Genomic DNA, 23,140 nt, shown 5'->3' with positions numbered 1-23,140 from the left:
AAAAGCGGTTTGCTTTGCCTGAAGGCACAGACTGCAGACTTCTCAGCAGAATGGGCAGAGCCGGATGATTTTACTGGAGCGCCGTCTGTCACGCAACACTGATGGGGTTTGTGATTACTTTTAAGAGATAAACAACCTCTGCTGCTGCTTTTCCTTCAGCTGATCCAATCCGATTGTGTCCTTATTATGTGTAAACTCAAACCTTTTACATGATAAGTTCATGCTTTGAATGTAAAGGATAAGTGGTGATGATCTTCAGTGTGCATCAGTTTCAGTTTGGGTTAAACATGAAGCCCTGTTTGTTTGTGTTTTGTCCTGTTCAGTGGGAACCACTCCTGCAGCGCTGGAAGCGTCAAGTACAACGACACAGATCAGTGCTGGGGCTCTGTCACGAGGAAAGACGCGTACCGGGTGTTTCTGGTAAGTGGTGATTTCCTTGTCCCAGTTGTCAGACGATCCCGCTTGCTGAGTTGGGAAGTTGTTCTTCCGACTTTGGTGTGTTCATGCATGTCATGTCGAAATGTGGGAGCAACATGGACGCCAAAAAGACGTTGTTCTGCATTTCATCCCTCAGAGCGTTTAAAAAACATGTTGACAGCTGTTTCCAGTATTTGAGTGACAAGGAAGAGCAAAGAAAAGGATACGCTGACTTTACAATACGTGACTGATAAAAGTTTCCTGCCATCCACCCGATTTTAACTTTCTTCTGCCGTGTTTCAGCGTCATATGACGTCAACTTGTGAACCAAATCTTTCTGGGGTTTTTTCTGCTTTTTCTCCGGGTTGTTGTTCCAACTGTCGGGGAAAACATTCTTCTGATAAATCTGACAACACATGAATGCAGAGTTAGTCCAGGACTGTAGTCAGTCCGGGTCAGTATACTACATTCTACATGGATATCTTTAGGAAATCTGACATTTAAGTCACAGAACCACTGACAGTTCAGCGGTTTCAAGTCATTTATTCACGATTCACGATTATCCTGATAATGAAAATTCAACACGATCAACTTGTTGTGAGTATTTTTAATCACGATCTGTGATATAATCTATTATCGTCCCATCCCTAAAGCCGAGTGCTATCTAGTTCCATTATATTGGAGAGAAGGTAAACATCTCTACGGCTGATATCTCCAAACCTAAAACAATCTAGATGGATAACTAGCACTACAGGTACGACGCATATTATGGGTTGAACTGTCTGTTTAAAAAATAAAGACTCACTGGGTGTATGAATGCTTCTGAGTGACCTACAAAACAACATCAAGTCAAAGTAATTACAGTCAACATCCCAGCTGTGAAGAGGACGGACAGTATAAGTTAATTTATACACTGAACTGTTTACATTTTACGAAGACAAGGTCAAAACTAATGACTGTTGTTGCACAATCTCAGTACAGCTTGTATTCTCTGGGGAATTCTCCTTTTTGAAAGGTATTCTGAGGTGAAGCTGCTCGACACAACGTCAAAGTACTTTTTTTGTCCCAATCAGCTCGTCTGCACATACACCCTCTTATCTCCCGTTTGAACGAGGTGTAACGTGTCAAGCCGTGCCTACATTTCTGTCAGATGCAGCTCCGACAACATTTTCTGTCCTTTTTTTGAATCCTTCCCTCACTTAAACTTCCTCGGTCAGCCCACCTCTGCAGCCCACAGGAAGTGAGTGTCTGCGTGTGTCCTTGAAGTCTTAAGCGGGCCAAACTCTGTGATTTTCTACTCCGGCTTTAACTTTGCACAGCGACAGTGATAGATGTGCTGATCTCCTCCTGTATAATTTCTCAGCCTCCCTCCTCCCCGCTCTTTCTCTCACTGTTTCCTATCCTCGCTTATATTTTAATAGAATGAGCAGACCCCAAATAATTTGCCAATGAATTAACTCTTCCTCTTTATCTCTCGGGGGGATAAGCCTCTTACTGTGTGTAAGCAAATTGAAATAATGCTGATTTGTAATCTCTGGTCAATTTGTTAACACTTGCAGTTTTTGCAGACTCATTTCCCAGTTTCATCATGACCCCCTCAGGGAAATAGATATCTAACACTACACAATAGTTTCACCAGTGAACACTGACAAGTAGGGATGCACTGATCGCGCCTTTTTCTCCTACTATACTAATTTATACAATACAAGTACTGCACCAGTAGCATAATCTGAAACCTCTCTTGTGGTTTTACAGTACATTAAACTGTTTCTGTTTTTAAAGGCCTTATAAACAACAAACAACTTTGTTCAGTGTAGCTAAATTTCTCCGCCACATTTTCTGAGACACTCCAACTTATTAAACTTAGTTAAGCATTTAATAAAAGCTTACAGGTAAAAAGTCTTTAAATGAAGCCTTTAGATGCTTCCGAAGAAATGCGTAATTTTACTCAAGGTAAAGGTGTTTCATTTGGTCGCCTGTCACTTTAACTTCTGTGAAAACATTGGAAAGAGGAACATGACTAAACGTAACGTGAATAAAACCTTGATACATTACCTCACCTCATCCATTTTCAGTGGCAGTGGTGAGTGTTTAAAAGCTCAAACATACCTTACCGACATCAAAGAAGTAGCGGCAATGAAGGCCGACTGTTGCATCGCCTTGCACACGCAGCAAAGACTACAGCCGACGATCAACTAGCTTGTCATTCTGCACCTGCACAAGGTTATAAGGTAATAACTCCCCAGACCTCAAGGTGGCAGTAGTCTGTAATCGTCAGGGAAGGGAAACTAGAAGACTTGGATTGTGGATGTGCGAACTGTGCAGCATTTTTGACACCACTCTCACTAATAAAGCCACGTGCAGTCACCTAATAAAAAGTTGTAAATAGCGCTGTTGAAGAGGCGGAGGTGGGAAATAAGGAGAAACTGCACTAAATGGGTGAAATCATGGATATTACAGTGACAGGCTGTACTAGTTCACTTAACTGAACAGACAGTCGGAGTGATTTCTCTCAACGCAAATTCTTCACGCTCATTCGGTCAGAAAGCTCCGTCTGTTGTTGACATTGTTTTGATTGAGAGACTCCTAGTGGAAGAAATTACATACTGTGTCTTTAATTGTGCAAACAGACAAACATTTCAGCACACTGATGTGTAACAAAAGCTATTTCATCCGTGTAGTGTTTCAAATGTTTATAAAGACTATATACAATCTTTGAGAAGGTTTCTCGCCTCTGGCTTCAGCTTAATAAGTTCAGTATTGACGGATCAGATCGGATTCATCCCTACAGATAAGCTTTTAATGATGTTTGTCACAGTAATATTTCCCCAGAGATGAAAAAAGTTCTCTTATTACTTTAATCAACCAATTCCTCTTTGCTGTCGACTTCGTAGTCTCAGCTAATCGGAGGCCAGTCAAGCCAACAAATTAACTGTCTAAGTTAAAATTATAGTCTGTTTTCTAATTAGTTAGAAAAACATAATTAGACTTTATTTATTAAAAGTCTACATTCAGTTTTGCATTGCAGCGGCGTCTCTCTGTGTCTCGTCTCTAACAGATTCTGATGCCGTTGAACATGACGTACTTTGTTTCATAATTTAAATGCCGAGCAGCAGCCGAGGAACACCTCCAATCCCTGAATGATTGTTTTTGTCTTCGTTGATCCATATTTTTATCCTGGAAATCTTCTTTCTGTTTTTTGTCCTGGTTGACCTCTCCTTAAATAAATCAGGACTCATTGAGCTGTGATGAAACATTCAGCACTTCCTGTTAGGATACTGTACAGTCTCCACTCTGTGTGTGTGCCATCACAGGGTCAGAGGCTCTGGCCTAAAGACACTGCCCAGACTCTGAATGATGAGTCTAAATAATTGACAGTTTCTCATCAGCTGTGGTATACCCTGTGGAAAGAGCTATCAGCCCCACCCAGCATCCACCTTTTGTATTCTCTGAGCTGGAAGGACAAAGTGCCCCTCTGCCACAGAACTGACCCGAGTGTCTGGTTTTGTAACGGACCATTTTCACTCGGGTCTTTCAGAGGTGCAAAGTTGCAGAAGGTCAGTCAGTGAAGCCATGCTCAAAATTGCTATGGATAAAAAGTAGCCTCGAAGGAAGAGACCCTACGTTTGAGGTGCGCACAAATCAATCTCCGACTTCATAAAGAACAAATAAATGTGCATAAAGCAGAGGTTCATTCATTTGGGTGCCAATATTTCCATTACATTCATCCCAGCATGAGATTATGTGGAAAGGGACATGATGTAAATTATGCAACAGAGCTTTATTTCAAACCTTTTCTTATTACAAATATATCAGGCAAGTAAAAATGTATAACTCTGCATGTAAAACAATGTTGAGACCTTCCATCAAACCTGACATGAAGGTTAAAAACACAGAAGCAAGTAAAGCTGCTTCTTAAATGTGAATATTTTCTCCTTCCTCCTTTTATGACAGTAAACTAAATATCATTATGTTGTGGTCAAAACAAGACATTTGAGGACGTCAACTTGGGCTTTAGGAAACACTGATCAACATCTTTCACCATTTTCTAACGGCTGAGAGAACAAAAACAAATTGATTAATCAAGACAATAATCAACAGATGAACTTGTTTCATGAATATTTTCCCACCAAGATTCAAAACTTTATTGCCTATCATATCAACATGATTGATAAGCTCAACCGAACACTGACAAGAAACCCTGATAAACCTCATCAAGTACATAATATACATTAAAATAGTATGAACACAGGTAAGAAAAAAAGTAAAATACTACCAAACACAGTATATAAGAACCTCGTCCTAGGTACCTGCAATAGCTGCGACCAGGTACCTGCAGCCTCGAGCAATTAATTGAAAAACCAACAGACGGCGAAAGAGCAATGAAAAAGAAACTTTTCTGCCTCCTACATGAGTGTATGACAAATGAGTCATGAGTTATGGAAGGGGCTGTGGCAAAATGGTGTGTGTATGTCCTTCTAGAAAGTTCAGTGACAGTAATTTGTAAAAGCTTTGCACGTTTTCTTGGCCGATTGACAGTTAGTCAGCTGTCCTTGGCTCGTGAACAGCCTTTCCATGAAAGCTTGCGCAAGTCTGTGCATCCATTCGGAAGTTATGTTCCTTTTTGTGACAGGCTCCTCTGATTGCCCAACTCACTTTTTAGCCAAATGGCATGAAAACAAACACACTCCTTCATAGACATACATTCGACCTCCACGCCAAATTTCTGTCTTCAAGGGCGAAAACTGTAGCTGCCAAAGGGTTGCGGACAGAGCGACCTACAGAGCTGCTGGTCACTGCTCATAAATAACAAGTAAATCCTACTTCGGTACCAAATAATTACTCTTTATATTTTGTATTAGGTATGCATGCAACATATATACAGTGAGAGCTAAACAATCAACAATAACATTTTGTCAAATCTTCCCAGTGTAGTAATTTAGTTTTCCTTGTCCTCATTGCTGAGTCTGAATTCTAAAATCCTTTATTCACCTCCTGTTATTCAATTTGTTCTGTAGGAACAGAGCTGTATAAGCAGTGGGGATTATCGGCCATTGGCCTGCAGCAGTGTTGTCTTTTTGCCAGAGTGTGATAAGGGAGCTGCTTGGTTGTGTCCAGGGGAATCACTGAGAGTGATGCTACAGACATTACTGCAGCCATAACATTTTTAGAGTTTGGAAAATAACGGGAGATTAAAGAGCAGCCTGATTATGGTGTTGCTCTAAGGAGCTTTAATCCATGTGTGGGTGATTGGTGCATAGAGAGTGAAAGAGAGGGGAAGAGACAGTGAGGGAGGCTGATGTCAGAGGGATTTGGACAGAGATGTGGAGTTGTTGTCCTGCAGGGTAAACCTTTGTCCACATGAGTTCAGAAGCTTTCACTGACTGCTCTCCTACAACTGGACTTCATCTTGACCCGACAACCTGTGGAGGTTTTTAAGATATCTGTTGGCCTCAAAAGCCCAGATTTTGTATATCAATGCATCTCAGGCTTTAAGCTTTTAACCAACTTTGTTTTCTATTATCATACCTAATGTGACCAGGTTCCTGCGATAGCTGCGACCAGGTTCCTTCAATAGCTGCGTTCAAGTTCCTGCAACAGCTGCGTCCAGGTTCCTCTAATAGCTGCGTCCAGGTTCCTGCAACAGCTGCGTCCAGGTTCCTCTAATAGCTACGTCCAGGTTCCTCTTATATGTGTCCAGGTTCCTGCAACAGCTGCATTCAGGGTCCTGCAACAGCTGCGTCCAGGTTCCTGCAAAAGCTGCATTCAGGGTCCTGCAACAGCTGCGTCCAGGTTCCTGCAAAAGCTGCATTCAGGGTCCTGCAATAGCTGGGTCCAATCCGGCTCATTGAAATGTCTTTTTTGTCCAAACATAACACCAAAACAAAGAAAACTAAAAGCAGCGAGTCCTTAAATGCACATGGATCATAGGAATGTTGTCTTCTTTGTTAAATATCATCATTAGGGTAATGTAAAGTTGTTGTAAAGTTTTATTCATGTTACATTTCGTCTTGTTTGCTGTCTTCCTTTCTCACTCTGTGAGTGAATAGATTATTCTGGGTTCAAACACTGTTTGAAACATTTGGGATTATGTAAGCATAACTCAACAAAAGGTTGTTTTTTGACATTTTTATGCAGAAATGTTCGGTATTATATCTCTAAACCTTATAAGCTGTAACAAGCGAAAATTCATCCCTTTTATAATAAATCACTTAAATAAAATAAAATGGATTCCCAGAGTTTCATACAGATTAATTTGCTGATGATTAATAGATTTATTAGATACTTTCAGCACTAATTTATCTCATCCTCAGAGTTTCTTGACCTTATTCGCTGGTTCCCCGTCCGTCTGGACTTTTACGTGTGAATATATTCAACAGTTTTGGCAGGTTTCCCCCAGATGGCTGCTCTGCAGCGATTAGGGTGCTTTGTTCGCAGTGGACAACAGATTGTGGGTTATTTTTAGGTTTGTGAACAGCTGTCCCGGTACAGATGAGTAGACCTTTACCAACAACAACAGCACTCCTGATAGACACTAAGGAAATGAGGAGGGAATGTTCAGCCTGAAACCCGGTTTGGTTCATTTTTCACTGTTGACACTAATCCTCTAAAAGGGTAAAATAATACGCAGGCTGGTGTTTTTATTCAACCTGTTGCTGAAAGTTTGTTGAACTGTGTTTTTTTCCACAGATCGCCTGATTCGTGTTTCTCACTTCAACACTTGGAGGGCATGTTTGAATTTAGTGTGTGTTCAGGCGCCACGTTTTCTTTTTAGCTCCTCACCTCCGGCCCCTTCCTTCATCATGTGTCAGTCACACCAACTGAGTGTCAGTCTTGACATTGACACTCAGCCTATAGGGACACTGGGGGTATATGTGTGGTTGCCACACATTTAAAGAAACAGTTAATGCAGAAATAAAGATCCAGTCATTATCTCCTTACCCCCATGCTGATGGAAAAATAGAAAATTGGACGAGCTGAGAATGAGACTCAAAAATCAACTGTCTTTCTTCAGAATCGATTTAAGAGTTTGCCTACAGTATACAGTGTTGCTTTAATTGTCTTACTGCACTCACACTGGCTTATCTGCTTTCTTTGTCAGCAGTCGGTTTTTATAAAGGTGTGTTTTTATCGGCCAAAAAACACACCTCGCGTTTAGGATTTTTTCACCTGCAATTCCGTCATCATAACAGCACGTGTGGAGGAAGCTTGTTGTTAATTATGTAGCTGCTCAAAACTAACATGCACTGAATAACATCACAACAGGTGCACTTATAAGTTTGTACAAAACAAGGGCATAAGTAGGTCGTATTAAATAGTATTAAATACGAGAGTTTCCATCAGAATCGGTCTCTTTACGGGAGAGAGAGCGTCTCTCTGCAGAGCAGGTGTGATTGACAGCAGACTGGAGGGAGAGAGCGAGGGCTGACTGTCACCTAGTTAATTGATCGTGGATGGCCTAATTCTCTCGGACAGATAAAAAATATAAAAATGAAAGTATATATATGATTGGGCGGCTGTCAATACACCTCGGTGACCCGCTCAAGTAAAGCACGTGTGGGAAACGCTGTCAAATAAGACACAGCGGTTGAGCTATTTTAAAACAAATCCTCAGCTGCTTCAGTTGTTTAGGAGAATGCTGCAACGCTGAATTTTTCCTTTTTTCCTTTAAATTAGCTGGACTCTGCACACTCTTCACAGTGATCCATCCAGTATTGTGTACTGCTCAGTTTCCCTCAGAGGCCACGAGCCACCACAGAATGATGTTGTAATGCACATCACACCCTCATTACGGTCACATTGTCATTTTTATGAAGACCTAAGTGCTGAATTCACAGAGACAGACTAATTACTCATGATAATAAGGCCCGAAGCAGCCCCGGTTGATATTTCATCAGGTCACATCTTTGACTTAATCAGTATTGACTTGACACATCAGCACTCTCAGCTGTGGACATGTCACAACAGCCATTTTCCTCATCGCAGCTTCTGAAAGCTCTTAAGAAGATCAATTGACCGTGATTTGCTCTGCGGCTGATTGATTCTCGTGTTTGTTGCCTGAGTGGACGACTGAGGGCTTTTCTTCTCATATCTACAATATTTGTTGATGGCTTTGGGGGTGTGAAAGAGAGATGACGGGTGGCCATTGCATAACAGTGTTGATCCTAGGCCTTTACGCTGCTTTGATTGAAAAGATTAAGCGGCCGTGTAACAGTGGGGTCTTACTGAGTTTTTGTTCGGCTCCAGCAGAGATTCCCAAGACCTCAATTAAACTTCTCTGTCCTTGATTGTCCCCTGCTAAGTTTTCTTTTTGAATTTGACTGCAGGGGCTTTTGTCACAGTGGCTAGCCAAGCAGTGGTTGGTGTACTCCACCCTGCTGGACAGCCAGTACAATTTTAAACGGCTGATTTATTGTCCTCCCAGTATGTGGGAAGTGATGGAAAATCAATGCAGCATATGAGCTCAAAGACATTTTATGCTTACGCTGCATTGTTCACTGCTTATCTTCATGCAGATGTTTCAATTATAGCGTGTTTCTATTAGGCCGTCCGCTGTCTCATGTATTGAAATGGAGTTAATTTGAAGTTGTTGCTCGTCCCCTAAGAGTTCAGAAGTGACCCAGCCTGCCACTTTCCTCAATACTGAGCTGATTGATTAATTAACTGACTAATAAAGATTTATTCCAAGTGGAGTTTCAGTGACCTCGATGCCCGTTCCCTGCAGAGGCCTCCTGCCATCTTGTTACTGCAGTGTTTTAGCCTGTTGCACACAGTTAAAAGCACACATGTGGGTCCTGTAAGGCATTCATGCTTAGCTTGAGTTGTTTAGCTAATGGTTTAGAGAGTGTTTGTCCATAAACACAGAGGGGCCACTTGAGAGGCAGCAGTGTCGTGTTTAATCGAGAGTGCAAAGTTCTTCGTTTTTAACCCTTATTGTATCACAAATAACTGGAGCGGTAAAGTGAAATCAGAGTTGGATCTGATTATTTTCTCAATTGATAGATTTAATATTTGGCCTATAAAATGTCAGAAAGTGTTCCCAAAGACCAAGATGACGTCCTCAAATGCCTCATTTTGTCCACAACTCAAAGACAGTTTTCTGTCATCGACGTGGAAAGAACCCAGAAAATATTCACATTTAAGTTGAAATCAGAGAATTTTCATTACTCAAACTGAATAGTTGCTTATCAGAATAAGATTAAAAACTGATTGATTAATCGTTGCAGCTCTAGTTACAAACATTGAGAGAATTCTTTCACTGAATTTGGACTTTTTTGTGCTTTAAAAATGTATTTGATTATCAAAACTAATCAAATGATTGTTGCAGCTCTGTACCTGATACCATAAACTGATAAAAAAAAAGCATATAATATCTTTATGCTTGCTTGATTGCAAGTTGATTGCAGATATTTAGCAGTTATGCAGATGATTTAAACCAGTTTATTTGGGTGTAAAACAAAAATTGAGCGTACCTTAATGTTGGTAATAATCCCTCATTGCACAGAAAAACTATGACAACTGAAGTAAGCTGAAACAGAAAGTCGTTCTGTATAACGGGCTTTTTAGGTTAAAATCTTATCTTTTGGCTTAGTGTTTCTCTTCCGAACAAGTCTTCAGATTGTCTGACTTCTTCTGTCTCTTGTCCTGTCGAACTTTAGTTTACTGATTTTGTTGTATGATGCAGAAATGTTTTAATCGCCAAGATGATGAATCTCCTGTTCAGTACGTGTTTGTGGCCTGTCTTCATAGATAAGTCCCTTTACAAAAACAGTGAGGTCAGGTTCTCTCTCCTCCTAATGGTTTATACCGACCTTACACCATTTAAATACCGATATTGAAATAACTGCTCTGAGTAGAGTACGTACTCATGTCTGAAGCACTCTTGTTAGACGTGTACATTAAGGAGGTATATACTGCAGTCGAGTGGCAGCGTCTCCCCGTGAGGGCCTGAGCTGTGGGGGGGGGGGGGCGACTGTGCAGATGGTTTAATGGAGATTATCGCAGCAGGAAGAAGTGTTTGAGCTGCGATCCACACGGGGGGAGTCCACTCCACGCAGCAGCAGGACGGTGTATCGGAGCAGCTGATCGGGACGGGGAGGAGACGCGTGATGCCGCTGGCACTGGGATGACTGGTGCAGACTGGTGATGAGGGAGCAGTTGTTGAGGAGACGCAGAGGTCACAGAAATGACTGATGGGCTCCTGTTAGACCGAGCCGGTTCTTCAGCCCGTTTTGTTGCCGCCTGATAAACTGAATGATTCATTTGTTTGTACGAGATCATGAATGTACTCGTGTGTCATGCTTGTGTTTAACAGTTGGTGCCTTTTTCACACTAAAGTCTTCTATCGGATATCTCTTCTGCTTCGGCACGTTCAAGGGCATCCCGAGTGTGTGAGTGTGTGAGTGTGTGAGTGTGTGAGTGTGTGAGTGTGTGAGTGTGTGAGTGTCTGTGTGTCTGTGTGTGTGTGTGTGTGTGTGTGTGTGTGTGGCCCTGATGAGGCTGTCGTGCCAAGAAAAATAACAGCGTCAGTCGTTTCCACAAAAATGTCCAAAACCAACGAATGTTTACGGTCAAGTGAGAAAACCCTGCAGCAACTGCAGTAATTATGACTCTTGTTTGTCAGGAGCAGTGGAGGAAGTGGTCTGATGTCGTAGAGCTGGAGGTCTGAGTGGGTCAACAAGAGATAGGCGATTGTTTCCCGTTTCTTTAACTTTATGTGTTTATTATTGTAACCATAAAGACCCCCAAACCTTGACATAGTGGTAATTTTAACCCAAACATGGACGAAGCTTTTGGCCTTGAAGCTTCAAATTTAAAACATACAGCCCTGCGTTACAAAATGGAGGTTTAGACCTTCAAAGATGTCGACATTTTTGCCAGGCAGAGACGATATTCTTGAGACGCATTATGGAAAATTAAAGGATCTATTGTTTCTGTCTGACCCTAACCGAGTTGTGTTTGTTCCTAAACTGTAACCAAACCTGTTTACGTGCAACATTTGTCAATCGTGGTTTGAAACCAAACCTTTTAAAGGAGCAGGTGGAGTTTCTGGAGAAAGATACTTGATTATTGAGTCTCATTCCCTGGTCCGACTCTGGAGGGAAGTTAAAAACAACAGCATTTTGTCGTTGAAAGGATAGGTTCACACACAGTTTGTCTAGTCTGTCTTAAACCCAAGTGTAAACCTTGTGACCTCACCCATTTGTGGACTTGAAGCTGCAAGTTTGGGCATTGCCGTCACTATTTTGGCCTTTTTGGAGCCAGAAGTGATCATATTTAGACGAGAAGTTAGAGCTGGGAAGGATATGTCATGGTAGAGACTTGTAAATCGAAAGGTGGCCTGCTTTATCGTCTGTTTTACTGTGTATGTGACCATAATTTACAAAACGAACATCATGCTGTGTTGAAGAAGACTTGAAACTAGAGATCAAGACCATAAACTCATAAGAAAACTGTTTACTAGGGAAATAAATCAAGTGAGAAGTAGGATCATTTTCTCATAAGCTTTCATAGAATCAAACTTCTAATTGAAACCAGATGAGTCGCCCCCTGCTGGACAGGTTTAAGGCACTTCTGCATTGGCTTCACCTTTCAGACCCAGAAGACCTGTCCATATTTTAGACTGTCAATGCTTGAAACGATAGTAGGCTGCCAAGTTTTAAATTCTGGTATCTTGACAGCTCAACTACAGAAGAAAAGATTTGGTTTCCAGCAGTTTAATAAAACATTTGTTGACTGTATGTTTAGTTGTTTGTGAGTACCTCTCCTCTGAGATAAAGTTAATGTACATCATTTGTCTCTTTACTGCTTCAGTAACGTCCTCTTATTGTCATTTTTTTGGGGACAAATCTACATCCTGAATGCACCGAGCGTGAAGCTGGTTATCTAGTCCAAGGACGTCTCAGAGTGATGTAATGGTCTCACTTGCTGAAGGCAAATTAGCGTGATTTGCGTGAAATCTGCAGGAGTTCACGGCCATGTTTAAAATGCAGACGGCCACACTGAGACCCGGTGTAACCTTTAGCTCATTATGTGTCGGGCTGTGTGTTTGTATATTTCTGTGCTGTAGGTTGACACATCTGAATTGATTGGGTAGTCGGGTCATGGCGCTGTGTAGTCGCTCCTTAGGGAGCTGCTGCTTAAGTGCTGTCCACTGACCCGTCGTGCCCCCAAAATAAAATATCCAGTCCTTGTCTCTTTCAATTACATCTTGACGTATTGTATATTCGTAAACGTCTCTTTTTCATAAAGTCTATCATCAGTTTCATTTGGGGCGAAAGTCTCTTGTGCTATAATGCTCCTCTGCCTCCTCCTCCTCCTCCTCCTCTGTCTCCTTTTTACAATACTTTGGATGATGGGAGGAGTGAAATAACCATCGTCCTATTAAACCACAGGCAAATTATCGTTTCTCATTTCCTCCCCAGATATGTCCCAAGCCTGTCATAAATCTTCACTGTGTGCTGTTGCTCGTTATTTTTACCTACGTAGGTGTGTAATGGATTCTTTTTTGAGGTGCAGAAACGGCACATTAGGAGTTTTAATTAGGTGAACGTCTTGGAAACAGCAGCTTGTTCAAAGTCATGAAGTCTGCAGTGAATGGATGCTCATCAGTGTTTACTTTGACAAGTGACTGCCCTTTCCTTTCACAAGAGATGGATGCCTGTGAATACATGTTTTTAAATACAGCTGCAACAAGGTTTTTTCTTAAACTAGGGTTTGAAAGAACAGCCTCATTATAAGCACAGGTCATTTGGGACACTTTAACCTCCTTTACACTGGACTAAAAAAAAAACACTAACACCCACTAACATCTGGCTTGTATCTTTATTGGGAAAAGGTATGATTGGCACTCATCCCAGGTCAAATGACTCTGCAGCATTCACAGGTATTCGATCGGAAGTGATGGAAACATGACGCCCAGCTGGACACACTCATTATCACCCCTTTTCCGGCACCATGCTACACCATGCTACACCATGCATTGAAGTTCTTGATGTTGGTGCATAAATACCTTTCCATCCGTCTCCATTCAAGCTGCACTTGAACATTATTAAGTCCGCGTTCACTTTGAAAGTGGAACTAAAATAAAATATATAAAAATGTGATCAGCTAAACATCTACAGCTTCATCTGTTCCCTGTTTTCCGGCACATTTGTGACGTCAAACATGTCACACCAGAAACAAACAGAACGGAAAACCCGTTTAAAGGTTAAATATTTGACATCGACTACCACTGCATATCGCACTAGAGCACCAGCATCTCAGATCAAAACAAAGGCATGTGTCGTTCATTCAATAAAGTTAGAAAACAAACAAAAAAAAGGCATTTGAACACACATAGCTCAAGAAACTCTGATCAAACTGTGAAATCAGGCTGTGCTGATCAAATATGGATCAATATTCTGTTACTGCATAACACTTAAAATGTTTTCACCTTAAAATAACCGCTTCAGAATCAATTCGATGGTACAGTGTCTTGTAATTATTATGGTGACATTAATGTTGGATACAAACTCTGAATAAAAGTTAAGCAAATATAATTAAGAAGAACAGATTCAAACTCTGTCCGATGAAAACAACTAGTTTGTACGATGTGTCATCAAAACGTGTCAGGAGGCAAAATTGTTGATAGCTGCTCCACATGACCTGTGTGAGTGCAACATTGGAAACATTAATAATCCACAAAGCAAGATAATGTTCAAATTATACAACTTTTACAGTATTGGGTTGACCCTAACCCTAAACCGTTTTGCCTCCTGACGTATTTGGATGACACATCGTACAAACTACTTTTCTTCAAGCTAACCCGTGTTAAAGTATCGCAAAGATGCTCCATGTTTGTCGGACAGTTTGTGAGTCTTAACCACTTTTCTCAGTTTTTGCTCCTCTTAATTATCTTTGCTTAACTTTAATTCAGAGTTTGTAAACAGGATCCATGTAAATGTGACCTTGCTGCCGGAAGGTGAGAGCGCTCTGTTGAAAGACCTTTTGTTGTTATTACAAAATCACGGAGGTGGAACATCCTAATCACCTGCTAAATCACGCCGCAGATGACCAATGTGTGATTAACTTTTTACACACAAGCAGTCCAGCATACTCATTAATTCTCTTAGCGTATTGCAACAGTCTTCTGTTGACAGTTAAAAGATTGGTTTGATTTAGTAACACTGCAGTGAAATAAAGGCGTCTCTGCTCTATACTTGTTTCCTTTTAGGCTGGCTCTGCAGTCTAAAGTTAATTTTAGTGCTTGGTTTGCCTTTTTCAGCAGGGTGACCCGAGTCAGGACACCTGGCAGCCTTTGTTTAATCTAAATCTCAACTTGTATCGCAGTTTAAAATATCCTGACCTGAACTTGGTCTCAGGGAACACGATGATGCATTCTCCTTGCATCTCCGCCCTCACTTTATCCCTCCTCCACCTTTTTCCTTTTGTCTGAGTTGTCTCCCTTCCCCTCATTAGAGTCCTATCTTTAATCGCGTGGAGACACGGCGGTCTCCAGGGCCACAGACCTAATTAACAATATAGGCCTCTGCGCTGGATGTGTTTAGTTTTCACCAACTGCAGATGAGATGAAAGGAGCGTTGAGAGTTTGTCTATAGATGTTCTTCTGTCAGTTTTCAAATCTGGTCACGCAGATATTAGTAGTTCTCGAGATGTTTATTCTCATACTCAGTTTAGTGTCACCAGTTGTCATTACTTGTTTTTTCATCTATACTTTTCATGTTAGATTAACTGTGGGTGGATTGTGTCCGGGGCGTTTAGGGAGGCAATCAAAACTTTGAATGCCAGGAGCTTTGTCGGCATTGAAACCACATTTCCTTGCTTGTGTTTGTTTTGCATGAAATATGACTAAATGACTATATGACTCCAAACCAGCACTCAAACGGGCTTGGTTGAAAAGCGGCACCAGCGGTCGAAATCTGGGTGATAACGTCGTAAACACACACACATTCTGGTGGTGCTCCAAGCAGAGTCAGCTGACGTTAGCAGATAGCTACAGTAAGCAGCAGTTACAGGTGACTTTCAGGAAACCGAAGTTACATAGTGCAGGAACAAGCGATAGAGAGGTGAAGTGGATTAGACGCCATTCACCCTCTTACAAGGCCGTGCTGTTTGCAAAGTGCTCGACAGCTGTAGTTCTGACAAAGCGAGCGAATGATCCTGAATCCTGAACAAATGAGACACCGTCTGACCTCCTACTGGCTTCTGTTTGGAGAAACACCACCTGTGAGTGAGCTAATGTACATTTACTCACTTACACTCAAGGCCAAAACACACTGGCAGTGCACAACATTGTCCAAACAGACTGTTATTATCTGTGTAAGCACGGGTGGACAAGGCACTTTGCGACAGCAGTCGTCCTGTTGTCATTGACGGCACGGCTGGAAAAAGCAGCGCTTGCTATTTTATAACAGTGTCCAGACCTCAGTGAGTCTCAGTGAGGCAAACATACTGTAACTCCTGAGGTGTTCAGTCATGTAACACACTTGTATTTTATTCTATAGTGTGAAGTCTGGTTCAGTGGGCTTTTTTGCTTTTTACTACGCTTTTAAATAATGTAAATGCCCAGGCTGGCACTTTCTTGAGTTCTAGTGCCGATACGAACACTTGAACTTCAATTCTAACTCAAAGACTAAATATCACATACATTTTTATCAGACAAGAACATGAACAAAGCGGCTGAAGGACCTCCTGTGATTTGGATCGTCTTCCTGTCGGACCTGACAGTCCGTCCACAGCCTGCTTCACTGGTTTCCTGAAGTCTGCTTCTAGTCGTTCAGAGAGAGACGGCATTGCTTATTCATCTATACTGTATGTGTGTTGGTGCAGCGTTTTTTTCCATGTGTGTGTAAGCTGAATATCTATAGCTTCATGGCGACCCAGAGACCCAGAGGGGGAGGAGGGCAGCGTCCAGAGCTGACAGAGACGGTCGCATAAGAGACGGATGGAGAGGCGTCTGCCGGCAGCTGATAAGCTCTCAGTTTAACGGTCGCTATGCTTCATAAAACACAAAAATATGCACACACATTTAGATAAATTAACATAGTATTGACCTTAATTCTGTCATCGGTTAATAATATTTATAACTGACTAATTTTTTTTTACAAATTTAGACAAGTGTCTTCTGCTCGTCAGCTTTTAGGGATGTTCAGTGACCTGCAGAGGTTGAACTGATTTAGATCCACAGTTTTGTTTTACATTCTGAGTCAGCAAAAAAGTGAAGTCCAGCCAACACTTCACGTCAGTCGTTTTGAAATGGCACCCGGACGCAGAATGTAACACGGCAAAGGCAGCCGATTTGCAGACAGAAAAACAATGTTCAACCATGTTCTTCAAGATGTTTGCTCCAAAGGTCCAAACAAAGGTGTTGCTGTTGACCTGGTCACAACCCAGACACCCAAATCTGGAAATTTCTGTGGCAAATTTCCCTCCAAAACATTTTTACAATAAAAGGCCAAGTTCTTAGAAAACGAGTCGAGACATGCCGGCATGGCTTTTTGTGTTCTTCCTGAATCTTCTGTCATTTGAATTTACACTTCTGCTTTTACTACCGAGGAAATAAAAAATGCTTAAAGACAAGAAAGGGGGCGAACAGAGCTGCCTTGAAAAAAAGAAAGGAGACAGTGAAATCATTAAACAAAAGAAAATCACAAGTTGAATTTTTCGATAATTTATTTTGTGATTTTGTTCAAGCATCACTGTTTTTACTTTGATTTTAGTTTTTTGATTTAAAAACAAAAGATCTGATGAAAAATTCTGTTTTTACAGTTTTCTATCTATGATAAATGCTTTTAAAGAAAACACGACTTTCAAACCAGCCCAGTGTTTGTTTTTTGAGGGTTAATCTGGCAATAGTATTCTTTTTTTGATTATGAATGCCAGAAAATACTCTGAACATCCTCAAGATATTCACTTCACAAACATAAAAAGACTGGAACAAGAAAATATTTGGCATTTCTCTTGAAAAATGACTCAAATAGTCATTTAATTCACATCTTCATTGAGTGATCAGTTCAGTTTTAAGTGTATTCATCTTGTTATTAATTATTATTAATCACAGTTTACTGTCACTTCATGTTGGCATGCGTACACAAGGTTAACCTCCCACACTTCATTTTGTCCTGACTGAAGAAATCTAAAACGAGGATGGAAACGTATATCTTAATTGGTGTCATTAATTGAAATATGACTGCTCTGATCATCTCGTTCAGTCTTTTTTACATTTATTTATGTTAATCAAGTCGGCTTGATGGAGACGTTCGCAGGTGATTAATGACGCTGAAGGTAGACACTCGTTCATCCTGACAAACGTAAAGCTCCAATATGGTGGTAAGTGCGTCGTGTTGCCTCCCAGGCACCAGGTCTCTGCCCCCCTCTCTGTATTATCTGCCCCACAATGATCATGTTCGTATTTGTCTTACTTCCCCCTCCTCCCCTGCCGCCTCGCTGTGTGTTCAGTGAATCACTTGACTTGTTATTGCTATCATAAGGGTTTGTTACGTATCTCCTGGGCTTTTATGGCCTATTTTATACCGTTTCTATTCCATACCACCGTGGTCAAGTTACCCTCAAGTCTTTCATCATACATGTCACAACCGAGGCGATGAATTGCCCCATAACATCCAATATTCCCTTGCATTGTGTGTATGATGTAGTTGAAGTGGTGTTTTTTTTCCCAGCGTCACGCCGTCACACAGCGATTTATCTTGTTTTGCATCATTAAGATGAAATATTGTGTTGGAAATCTAAATAATCTGTCTCTTTTAGACTTTGATACCTGTCTCTGTCGTGAACACACACACACATAGACAACACTGCAGAGCTGTGAGTCATTAAACTGTGTATTGGACACTTGGTTCATTTTCTTTCTGCTGATTAATTTCAATCAGTCCTAATGAAAAGAAAAGCAAATTGTGGATCATTCTCACTGGGAATATTTCTTAATTTCTGTCAAACTGTCTGTAGGATGAAGAAAGTAATAGATTGCTGGAGTATACTTTACACATTCAAGGACTCAACTCAAGGTCTTAATTAAAATGAAATGATGCGTGCAGTCGTAGAGGTCTTGAATTATTGCAGTATTTTTTTACAGCTGCTCTGCTGCTGAGGAAACCGATCTGTATTTCAATTGGTGTAGAGATGTCTGCATTGCAACTACATACGTTTCTGCCGGGAAATGCATCTTTTCTTTAATTACAGCTGGCATTTATGTATGTTTAATAGCTTACTGAAAGAGGCGGTGTTGCAGTAAATCATGCTACATGTTTGCATGTGACTGAAAACATTGTTTTATTCTTCACACTTGAGGTCTCTTACTAATTACAGTCTGGTGGATGACTGAAAAAGAGGATATACACGATTTCCTCTCATGCAGGATGGTGGAGGTGTGCTCACTTGTAATAAAGAGCATCTTCTCTTACAAGGTGTATCAGATATCACCACATGCATCAAATTAATGTTGTTCCAGGTCCATCAGCCTATATTATTGTACTCTCTGCGTATTAATTAATCTCATTGCATTAATGAGAGGGACATGAATGAATACGATTTTATTCACACCAGTGTCGTTATCGATTCTGCTTATCGGTTGATAAACATCAGCTGGACACACGATCCTGATCCGACATGATCTGCATCGAGTTAAGTTTATCCTGGGAGACAAACCCTGATACATCAACATGACCTTTAACCTTTAATCACGTCCGACTTCCCTTTGCTTTCCTTAATCAGCAGAATAATTACTTCAGTTTTATAGACTTTAAAGTGACAACGAACGAGAATGACAAAGGCAGTGATGTAAAATGAGTGAATGATGGCATGCAGGACATTTAGTTTGCTGTGAAATCTGTATGGAGTAAAGATTAACATCAGACACAAATGGCTGGGGATCTTGGGACTGTGGGGATTGGGAATCATAATCCTGCGTTCTCTGTTTGATTGTCGGGGGATTATCAGTGTCCAGGCTGGACCTCCGCATGGAACCAACAGGGCACTTAGGATTTTCATCGCTGGCCTTTCTCCCTAATGTGATCCCTGCTCCTCCCTCTGGGTCTTCTACCGTTAACCCTCTTTGTGTCTGACGAAACATCAGCCAAAATCGTTTAAAAACTGAACAGTGACTTCACAATTTGCACCGTCCCTGACAGCTTGGCAGTCCTGAACAAAGCAGTCATATGGCTCTCTTGGATATAAATTCCACTGCCCTGATGTCCCAAGAGCTCGAGGACATCTGTGCCGTGGCAGAGTTTGGCTGACCCTCCCGAAAAATATGTTGATTAATTGCTTAAATGGGGTGGCCGGTCAGTGGTCAACTTATGTAGCCCAACTGTGATGGATGAAGAGCCTCCACAACACGTGGCTCAGGAGAAAATGCTCGCATATGTGCCGATTAAAGCGAGCTCCGAGTGACGCAATCTGATGCCAATTAAATGTCTTTTTCCATACCCGCTGCGCTCTCTCATCCGCACAAATCCAAACACTGGCCTTTATAGACTTTGAAAGTGATTGACAGCCTGGGTTGCCTGTTGGTGGCGGGTTTTCACCATTATTGAGATCATTCACCATATCTAAGCCCCCGTTAATCTCTTACTCTCAAATTATAACCGCAGCGTCACAGAGAGCGCCTGAAAAGTTGTAGGAAACTTTTTACGAGAGCTGACAGGAAATATAGGACGAGAGAGATTGTGGATGATATAGAACAAAGGAGCCAAGCGATGGTCTCTTTCTTGTTAGGTTTTTAAAAATATTGTAGTGTAGTTTTGCTTAAAATAATAAGCTCTGCATTCAAACCTGGAAGCTGCCGAGATCAACATCCATCCAATCATTCGACGCTGAAGGTCTGGAACCTGAACGGACTCACGTGAAGTAACCGTGGGTGCTTGGAGATGTTGTTTTCTTGCCATTAGGACAGATGGAAAGTGGTGAATTAGGCTTAGTGAACAGGAGGCATCAGGACAGATAATGTCCTTTGATTTGGGTCGTGGTCTTTAAATTTGACCTTCTTATAGCAGTGAGGATTGTCTGAAGGTGTTGGTGGGAATCAAAATAACGTTGGTGACGCCACAAAGAACCAAAGCAATACACTAGAAAATAAGACATTAGGAAAATCAAAAACTTTACACAGCATCTTTTTTCCTCAGTATTTGCTGATGCACCTCAGTGGAACCCTCTAAAGAGGTAACGGGACTGATCTCACTGTTTGGATCCGTCATTGCCGTGGTCACCTTTGCAGTTTCTCATCTCAGACTCACCGTTTATTGTGTTTCACTGAAGTGTGTGATTGCAGCCAAGCCGGGTGGTTTGTTGGCTGAAAGTGTTGTCTCATACTGAGGAGGAGAAACCGCCGATTTTTTTTTTTTAAGAATGTCTTTGTTGTCAGAAGTGAAAAACGCTCAAAGTTGATGAGTGTGCTGCTCCGGAAAACCATCAGCTTTCCCGAAGAGGTGGGAACGATGGGGGTGAGGATGGTGCCAGAATTGATTCATGCCACTTTTCTCCTGACAGAATTTGTTTTTGTTTATTGAGACATTTATTAAACCGAGCATGAAACGTAAGCAGTTTCTGTGGAGAGGAAGGAAAAAGTGCAGACAAAAAATCCGTATGTCTGCCCTGCGAGCACGAGTAAGATGAAATTGCTGGAACAGCCTGAACAAAGTATTAAATGAATAAATGCATTGGAACCAAGTGTCATTCAATCTGTCTACGTTATGAAATTCTGGTCATATTCATCTCTTGTTCTTCTGTTTTCTGGCAGTTTTATTTCTCCAGCTGACACTGCTGCATATTCCCAGCTGAGGCAGACGAAGGGATACTGGTTTCTAAACTTGTATGTGTGATGTTAATCTAATTATAACTTTGACACCATCGATCATAAGAGTTAGCTGAATGACGATGATTATATTTTCAACTAGCTGAAGTATTTCTCTCTTCTTTCTTTCTGTATCCGTCTGCAGGGTTTTTATTTGGCATATGAGGATCTGTGGATGTGTTGAATCATTTCACACATCAGGAAGTGACGTGCAAAACCTCGGTGTCGCAGCAGCATGTATGACCACGATCATGCAAAACTCAGAATAACAATACCATGTCTCGGTCTCATCTGGTCATAGCGGTGTTGCAGATTGACCTCGATTGAGTCTTAAAGGGAAGAGTGTCAGAGAATGAAACAGAAAAATATAAAAAGAAATGAAATAAAAATGGAAATTTTAATTAAAATACACTGTCTCAGTCGTATCTGCTCGTTTTATTAAGTGTCATAGGCAAGAAGATTAAACAATGAGATTTTATAAAATAAAAGTAGGCCAGCCGGACAAAAAATCACAAAGGAGAAGGTAGAATAATGAAAAGTCCATCATAGTTTTGGGAGAATTAGGAAAAATCATACATTTTGGTCCCTACTCAGGCGGTTATACAGATAGGTTTGACAAAAGGAAAGTAAAGGTTGACATTTTTAGCTGAAAAATTGTTTCTATCCTCTCAAAGTATACTTAATTTTTTCTAAGGTTAAATATGACACTTTATCTTCTAACCACCCAGAATGTGATGGGTTAGCAGAATATATTGGCGAGGTCGTAGAGCCCCGTCCACACTGACCCTTTTCTCATCCCTTATGGTAACCATGGAGGACTAGATAGCAAGATGCAGAGTATTACTTGACTCTGGTTTCTTTTGCAAAAGTGTCTGGTCCTCCTTGAGATGATGCTGCGTGTTGTAAAAGGAGGAATGAGTTTCCTCCGTAGGGGGGCTGGGCTCAGCCTTAGGGATCGCGTGAGGAGCGCGGACATCCAGAGGGAGTTGAGAGTATAGCCTTTGCATCAAAAGGAGCTAGCTATGGTCGTTCGGACATCTGATAAGGATGCCTCCTGGCTGCATGTCTTTGGAGGTTTTCAGAGGAACCAGAACTCGCTGGAGGGATTACATATCTCGTCGTCTGGCCTGGGAACACCTCGGCATACAGCCACTTTGAACCGACCCCAGACAAGTGGAAGAAAATGGATTAATTAATGAATATTCTGTAAATTTGCCGATAAAAGCGGTTCTTCAATTCTCGACCAAATCGGAAACCCTACACTTAAACAGTCCTTCGCATTTAAAGATGCTATTCGTGATTCTTGAGGAAGTTTTAAGGAGGGAGGACGGGTCGGCCGCCATCCCAATTTCTAACAAATAGCACCTTTAAAACTAACAAGGAAAGGGAGTCGGTTGCAGGATTTTAACTTGAAACATCTGCGCTGAAAGAGTTTTACTGACCGATTCTTTGAAATATCACATTTTCCTGAATTTGTCAGGAATAGCATTTATACGAGGAGGCAGGAGCCGATCAGAAAACAAGAGAAGTCTGACTAAAATCTGATCATATTTACTTTTAAAACAAAGAAACTTGGACAACACCTCTTGTGTACTTCCTGCTCCGTCCCTCACAGCCGGATCGTACTGAAAGTGCACTTTTATTTATTTTTCTGAGGTGGACTAGTGAAGTGTGATCTCCTGCTGGTCGTTCCTCTCATGACCCGACCAGTCTGCCTCTCTGCTTCGGTACCGTCATGCCAGCTCTCTGGGTCTGACTCACCCTACAGCACATGGCATCTGATGCCTTTACACCCGCCCACTCACACTTCCTCTTCTTGTTTCCCATGCTCCCTGTGCCTTCTCCTCTCTCCTGTGCAGCTCTAGTGCTTTGTGATTTAGATTTTTTACTAAACTCGAGCGCCCTTTGCAGAGA

The 23,140-nt window shown here is 41.4% G+C and overlaps 1 protein-coding gene across 2 annotated transcripts in view; it reads left to right on the top strand.

The window, feature by feature from the left end:
* Window positions 1-23,140, top strand: part of tmem104 (transmembrane protein 104) — a 114,270-nt gene that overhangs the window by 18,228 nt on the left and 72,902 nt on the right. For both annotated transcript variants that reach the window (XM_073494542.1, XM_073494541.1), the window contains exon 8: window positions 324-420. In XM_073494542.1, the coding sequence (XP_073350643.1) occupies window positions 324-420 (97 nt within the window). The remainder of the gene's footprint in view (window positions 1-323; window positions 421-23,140) is intronic.

Source organism: Pagrus major, chromosome 23 (assembly GCF_040436345.1).
Source record: "Pagrus major chromosome 23, Pma_NU_1.0".
NCBI classification, from domain to species: domain Eukaryota; kingdom Metazoa; phylum Chordata; class Actinopteri; order Spariformes; family Sparidae; genus Pagrus; species Pagrus major.
This window is presented reverse-complemented; position numbering and strand designations above follow the sequence as displayed.